This window comes from Carlito syrichta, unplaced genomic scaffold (assembly GCF_000164805.1).
Source record: "Carlito syrichta isolate Samal-C Ts95f unplaced genomic scaffold, Tarsius_syrichta-2.0.1 Scaffold315314, whole genome shotgun sequence".
Classification (NCBI taxonomy): Eukaryota; Metazoa; Chordata; class Mammalia; order Primates; family Tarsiidae; genus Carlito; species Carlito syrichta.
Window position 1 is genome coordinate 112,994 of NW_007259410.1, and position 7,492 is coordinate 120,485.

Genomic DNA, 7,492 nt, shown 5'->3' on the forward strand with positions numbered 1-7,492 from the left:
CCGTGAGGGGACGAATGGCCCCTAGCACCCCAGGCAGCAGAGATCTGAAGACACCTGCTCTCAAGGTTCTCAAAGAGGGACGGTCAGGCGTGGCGGGGTTGGAGGATGACGGTGAGGCCAGAGAGCTGCAAGGCCAAGGGCAGTGTGGTCAGAGGGCAGATGCGGCCTGTATGGCAGCTGAGCGTGGTGTGCAGGCGGCTGTAGGGGGCCTAGGTGGCCCTGGACATCCATGCCGAGGGTGGCCTTAGGCCCCCTGCCCAATCATGTTCCTGTAGTCGGGGATGATTGTCTGCTTCAGGTCTACCATGGAGGAGAAGATCCACTTCACCTGCAGGGACAGCCCATGTGTGAGTGAGGCCACAGTCCCCAGCCCGAGGCGTCTTCCCTCAGCCCTCTCAGAGACCAGGGCCTCGCAGCTGCCTGCCCCTGAGACTCGAACATAGATAGGAAGGTCGGGCAGGGACAGTGTGGGAGAACACTTGGGAGAACCATGGGGGACAGGGAGGACAGCATCAGGGAGAGAATATGGGGGAGCAGCATGGGAATAGTGAGGGACAGCCTAGGGGACAGTGTTAGGGACAGTGTGGGGATAACATGAGGACAGTGTAAGGACAGTGGAGGGTGATATCATGGGAACCTCAATGGGGGTAGGGTGGAGGCAGTGTGGGGGGGGACAAGGAGGGGAAACAGTGCAGGGAGAGCATGTAGAGACAGTGTAGGGGGCTGTGTCATGGACAGCACGGGGACAACGTGGGGACAGTGTGGGGACAGTGTGGAAAATAGCATGAAGACAGCTCGGGGACAGTGAAGGGACAGCATGGGGACAGCATGTGGGACAGTGTTGAGAATAGCGTATAGGGGACAGCATGTAGGAGACAAAGCGAGGAGATGAGTGGGGACAGTGTGGGGGACAGCAAAAAGACATTGAGGGCATTGTGGGGACAGCATGGGGGCAGTGTGGGGATAACATGGGGTAGTGTCAGGGACATGAGGAGACAGTGTGGTGACAGTTTGGAAACAGTGTCAGGGACAGCATGGAGACAGCATGGGAACAGTGTGGGCGTAGCATGGTGACAGTGTCAGGGACAGTGAGGTGACAGCATGGTGACAGTGTTGGGGACTGTCAGGGACAGCACGAGCACTGTGGGGGACAGTGTCAGGGACAGCATGGGACATGGGGGCAGTATCTGGGATGGGGACTTCAGGGACAGTGTGGGGACAACATGGCTACAGGATGGGGAACATGGTGGGGACTGTATTGTGGGGAACATTGAGCGGACAGTGGGGGGACAGTGTGAGGACAGGGTGAGACAATGTATGAGACAATGTGGAAGAGAGTGAGGACAGTAAGGAGTATGGCATGGGGGCAGCATTTGGTACAATGTGGGGACAACATGGGGACAGCATGGGGCACAGCATTGAGGACAATGTGGGGACAGCATGGGGTACAGCATGGTGACAGTGTGGGGACAGCATGGGGATAGTGTCAGGGATGATGTGGGGACTAGCAGGGACAGTGGCAGAGACAGCATCAGGGGCAGCATGGGGGCAGTGTGGGCCGACCTTGAAGAAGGTGACGGTAGCACTGTAGCACACGCTCAGCAGGAAGAGTGTGATGAAGATGGTGATGGTGGTCCACAGTCCATCCAGCTCCCCGTCCTGGGCCTGGGCACAGCTCTCGTCCAGGTGCAGCTCTGGACAGGGAGGGGGTGGTCAGTGTGATGTCTCCCCGACCAGGCCTCTTGGGTGCTTCCCTATGGGCAGGGCCAAGGACATAGGATCCTGGCCGGGCTGGCACTGCCTGAGGTTGCTCCCCTCAGCCGCCCTCCTTGGACACCAGCCTCTGCACCCAACTCCCCTAGACTTGACCCCAGGACTTGGCCAGACCCCAGGACTGGAAGGAGACCTGGATCCTTTTCCTCTGTGCCCCCCAGCCCCTACGGGAGCGATCTGCACCTGCCCACCCTCTGCCTCATCCCTGGCACCCAGGCCTAGAGGGCAGAAGGATGGTGGAGCCCATCCCTGGTGCAGTTACCACTGTGGGGAAGGTAGAAGTGACCCAGGGCCAGGGTAGTGATGGAAAATGTGTGCCCCTGTGGGGGTCGGTCTGGTTGTAGGGTGTGTGCATGTGGGGGTGCCAGGCTCCCTTGTCTGAACTGCCCGTGGGCCTTGAGGTGATGTGGGATGGGGGACCAATGTTGGTGGAGTGTTTGTGTGAGTAGGCCCTGTTCAGGGGCATTGCCCCTGGGGGGGGCCTGTGTGTTAAGTGTGTGCATGGAAATGTGTCATAGAAATGTGTGCACACGTGCTTGCCATGGTTGCTTGTGCTGGCCAGGGCTCAGCAGGAGGGGCTTGTTTTCATGGATCTGGGTTCAGTGTCTACGTGGGTGTCTGGGACTGTCCCTCCCTGGGGCAGGGGCTTGCATGGGGACAGTGTCCCCACTGTGGGTAGCCCTGACCCCATGCAGCGTCAATGCTGGCAGAGCTGCCTGGGCCAAGTGCTGCAGTGGCCAGGGGTTCAAGGGTGGCCCGTCCCTACGTGCATGGCTATGCATGTCCCTGTGTGGACAGGGAGCCCGCAGACAGGGACAGGCTCCTGTAGAGGCGGAACTTTGTGCTGGTGTCCCCAAGGGGCTCCTGGGGGCTTCTCCCTGAACAACCCAGGGTAGTACTGGCTGAATGGAAACTGGGAAGAGAGGCCCCACTGGCTACGTCCTCCCACTCATAAGCCCCGTACTGGAGGACCTGCACATCCTGGGTCTGGGCCGTGTGGAACCCACTCTGTCCCCCTCATGACAATCAGGCCTCAGTCCAGCCTGTCTTGTGGAAAGAACCACCACAGTATCGCAAGGGCCCAGGGCAGCGCTGGGTGCTTTATTTCCATACTGGGTGCCCAGGGAATATGTACATGGGGGTGCATATCAGGTGTCTACATGGGACCCCGAGGGCTGTGGCGGGAGCAAGGGACTTGGTCGTCACAGCGCTCATTTACCCGGAGACCGGGAGAGAGACTTCTGCGTGTGGTGGTTGTTCAGAGCCTCATGCATCACGTAGCACGTGAATGATTTCCCCTCTTCCCATCTTTTCTTGTCCACAGAGACCTTGCTGTAGAGGAAGAAGCTGCCATCGCTGTCTGGCACAGGCGGGGTATTCTTGGAGTCTTCCTCCACCTGTCCATGGCTTTCCCACTCAACATTGATGTCTGAAGGGTAGAAGCCAGTGATCAGGCAGGTTAGGCTGACCTTGTTCTGGCTCATTTCCTCCTGGGATGGGGGCATGACGTACACCTGTGGTTCACGGGGCTGCCCTGTAGGGACAGAAGCCAGCACAGAGGTCACTCCAAGAGCAGAGGGTGGGCTGAGCTGGCCTTGTTTGTGGGACCAGTGAAAGTCTTCTGCCACAACCCGCCAGCCCACCGCTCCTACCTTTGGCCTTGGAGATGGTTCTCTCGATGGGGGCTGGGAGGGTTTTGCCGTAGACATTGCACTTGAACTCCTTGCCATCCAGCCAGTCCTGGTGCTGGACAGGGAGTTCACTGACCATGCGGTACGTGCTGTTGAACTGCTCCTCCCGTGGCTTTGTCTGGGCTGTGTCCACCTTCATGTTGTCCACGTACCAGTCGAACTCGGGCTCGGGATCATCTTGGCTCATGTCTACCACCACGCATGTGACCTTAGGGGTCTTGGTGATCATGAGGGTGTCCTTGGGTCTTGGGGGGAAGATGAAGACTGACGGTCCTCCCAGCAGGGCGTCAGAAACTGGTGGGGGGAAACGGGGGGACCATGTCAGCCCCTGGGGTAGGGCCTGCCATTTGACTCGAGCTGCTCTGGGGCCCTCATTCCCCTCCTTGGAGGGCTAGGACCCGGCTGACTTACTTGAGCACTTGGGACACTCTGGACAGTCTGTGGTAGAATGAGTGGCTACTGCAGAGAGAGAAGACGGGGGTTACTGGGGTTTGTGTGGAGAGAAGGTGTCTGAGCTGAGGTGGGAGAGTGTGGCCATTGAGGTAGGCTCAGACCAGGCAAGTTCCTCCTGGAATCTTGGCAGGGCTGAGAGACCAGCATCCACCTCTGTGTGCCTGGAGCCTGGGGCAGGGGCATCGTGAGTCTGGCAGAAGCGCCCAGAAGACCCTCTTCCTGAGCAGGAGAGGCACCGGCAGAGTCTCCAGGTGGGGAGGAGTCACCATCCCTAGCAGAAGCCTCCCAACTGTGGCCCATCCAGGCAGAGGGTTGGCCTGCAGCCCATCACCCGGTGGATGCCCTCCCACACCGGGCTGTCCTCTCACCAACTTTCTTGTCCACCTTGGTGCCGCTGGCCGTGTGAGCTACATTGCAGGTGAAAGTCTGACTGCGCAAGTTGCCGGCAGGCACGGTCACCATGCTGCTCTTGGAGTAGAGCCCCGACAGCAGGACTGGTGGGAAGTCGTGCACGCCGCTGGTCAGGGCGCCTGAGTTCCATGTCACAGTCACGGGCTCAGGGAAGTAGTCCTTGACCAGGCAGCCCAGGGCCACTGTGGAGCCGGTTGTGGCCCCACAGGGCGCCATGGGGAAGACGGATGGGGCTGTGTTGGAGGCTGCAAGAGAAGAGGCATGTGTGATTGTGGTGTTGCCAGAGTCGGATCCAGCACTGAGACTTCTCTGACCTTGGATCTTCCTGGTTCCTCTCCCTCTGAGAGGGTCCAGGCATGGCCCCGTGTCTTGCTGGCCTCCTCCTTCTCACCTGAGCCCCGCCCTGCCCCGCCCCGCCCCTGCGGGCTTGCAGGATCGGCTGCCCTCTCTCGCCAGCACAGGGCCTCCTGCCCCTGCAGCTGCAGAAGCTGGACACATTTCCGGTCAGCGCTTGATAACCACTTGGAGTCACCACAGTCTGAGGCCTCCAGCTTGTCCTCGGCTCTGTCCCCAGACACAACCTAGGCACGCTTGTCCCTCCTCCAGTATTGTGTGAGTTCCTAACTGTACTTGCGGCCCCTGGACCCTTCACAACCCCTGATTCTGTCACCCATCCTGGCCCTGGCATCAGGACCCTTCCAGGGTGTAGCAAGATGTGTGCCTGTGGTGGTGTCCAGGCTCTGCCCTCCAGGACCCTCATTTCTGGAGCTGGCCCTGTTGTCCAGGCACCAGGCTGAGTCAGGGTGAGGAGGCGCCCTTGGGCCCAGCTTCTTGGACTGTCCCTGTCCTGGAACAGCCACCTGGTGGGCTCCTCCTCAGCCCTGCCCCTGCCTTCCCTGGAGCCCCTCACACCCGCCAGACAGTCTCCGGCCCTGAGCAATGGGGCCCACCAGGCCCTTTTTGGGTGCCTTGCATGGCTTCATGAGGTTCACTACGGCCCCTCTACCCACCTCTCCCCCCACTCACCCGCCCAACTCCAGAGCGGGTTGAAATCTCGTCTTGCCAGCTGCCCTCCACTCCTCACTCTCTCCAGAGCCTTCCTCCCGCCCAGGGCCCTGCTGAGCTCCACCCAGGGCCCTCTCAGCACAGGCAGGAGCCTTGCACCCTCCCTCTGCCAGCCCCTCCCTGCATGGCTTGAGCAGGCTGTGCTCTCTCTGGTGCTGACCCAGCAGCCCTGGGCACCTGGAGCAAGTTGGGCCACACCTACCCTGGGGAAGCCAAGTCCCCACCTGCCAGGCCGATCTTCCACTCAGCCCAGAGCCCTGCCCGCCTTCCCCGCTCCCTCTCTGCCCTCAGGCTCCGCCAGCCCCTGCCCTGCCCTGAATGACCCTCTGGCTCCCCACTTCTGAGTCAGCAGCCTGTGTCCCCACTCTGCTGGGGCTCCTGCGAGACCCACATCCCCAGGCCCAGGAGCAGAGCTGGTGTCCATGGCAGCCCACCCTGTGTCTCCGGGGGCTCAACCCCACGTCCCCTGCCCAGCACCCTCTCCTATGCCAGCCTTGGGGCCACCATGCCCTGCTCCGCTGCAGCGGCCCCTGCCCGCCCTGCCTGGCTCAGTTGCCTGGTCAACCCATGGGAGCCTGCTGGGCTCTCCTGACACTTCCTGTGTGTACTGGCTAAGACTCAGCTTCTGCTGGACAAGGGTCCAGGGATGCCCTGGTTCCCTGAACTCCCCACTACCTGTTTGACTCCCCGTGTTCCTGCTCACCTGTCCCTGCTCTGCCCTTGTTCTCTGAGCTGTCCGTGCTCTTTCTGTCTCCCCCTATCCTGCTCGCCTGCGCCTTCTCTACCCTCCTTTCCTGAGTGTCCTCTGCTTGTCCTGTCTCCCCCTGCCCCATCACCTGCCCCTGCTCTGCCCTCATTCCCTGAGCTCCCCCTGCCAGCCTCGACTCCCCATACCCCTGCTCGTCTATCTTCCTCTCCTGAGCCCCCACTGCTTGTTCTGCTGCCCCCTGCCCCTGCTCACCTGCCCCTGCTCTGCCCTTGTCCTCTGAGCTGTCCCTGCTCGTCCTGCCTCTCCCTACCCCTGATCCCCTGTCCCTCTCTGCCCTTCTCCCCTGAGCTCCCCCTGCTCCTCCTGCCTCCCCTGCCCCGCTCACCTTCCTGTGCCCTGCCCTCATCCCTTCAGCTCCCGCTGCTCTTCCTGCCTCTCCCTGCCCCTGCTCTGCCCTTGTCCCCTGAGGCGAGCTGTCCCTGCTCGTCCTGCCTCCCCCTGCCCCTGGGCACCTGCCCCTGCTCTACCCTCGTCTCCTGAGCCGAGCTGTCCCTGCTCGTCCTGCCTCTCCCTGCCCCATCACCTGCCCCATTCTCCCCTTGTCCCCTGAACTCCCCCTGCTAGTCTTGCCTCTCCCTACCCCTGCTCACCTGTCCCTGCTCTGCCCACATGAGTTTCTACTGCTCGCTGTGCTCCCCGCTGCCCCTGCTCACCTGTGCCTTCTCTGCCCTCCTCTCCTGAGCTTCCTCTGCTCGTCCTGCCTCCCCCTGCCCCTGCTCGCCCGTGCCTCCTCTGCCCTTGTCCCCTGAGCCCCCCTGCTCGTCCTGCCTCTCCCTGCCCCATCACCTGCCCCATTCTCCCCTCGTCCCCTGAGCTCCCCCTGCTAGTCTTGCCTCTCCCTACCCCTGCTCACCTGTGCCTTCTCCTCCCCGAGCTTCCTCTGCTCATCCTGCCTCCCCCTGCCCCTGCTCACCTGCCCCTGCTCTGCCCTTGTCCTCTGAGCTGTCCCTGCTTGTCCTGCCTCTCCCTACCCCGATCCCCTGCCCCTCTCTGCCCTCGTCCCCTGAGCTCCCCCTGCTCCTCCTGCCTCCCCTGCCCCGCTCACCTTCCTGTGCCTGCCCTCATCCCTTCAGCTCCCCCTGCTCGTCCTGCCTCCCCCTGCCCCTGGGCACCTGCCCCTGCTCTGCCCTCGTCTCCTGAGCTGAGCTGTCCCTGCTCGTCCTGCCTCTCCCTGCCCCATCACCTGCCCCGTTCTCCCCTCGTCCCCTGAGCTCCCCCTGCTAGTCTTGCCTCTCCCTACCCCTGCTCACCTGTGCCTTCTCCTCCCCGAGCTTCCTCTGCTCATCCTGTCTCCCCCTGCCCCTGGTCACCTGCCCCTGCTCTGCCCTCG

The 7,492-nt window shown here is 61.9% G+C and overlaps 1 gene segment (V, D, J or C); it reads right to left on the reverse strand.

Moving 5' to 3' along the window:
- Positions 1-136: 136 nt before the first annotated feature.
- LOC103275104 lies at positions 137-4,668 on the reverse strand (the record flags this gene model as incomplete). The annotated part of the segment is given in 5 exon segments: positions 137-328; positions 1,564-1,694; positions 2,993-3,307; positions 3,426-3,920; positions 4,268-4,668. Coding segments are annotated over 5 exon segments (1,426 nt in total), but the record flags the coding sequence as incomplete, so codon positions are not given.
- Between the last annotated feature and the right edge of the window lie 2,824 nt (positions 4,669-7,492).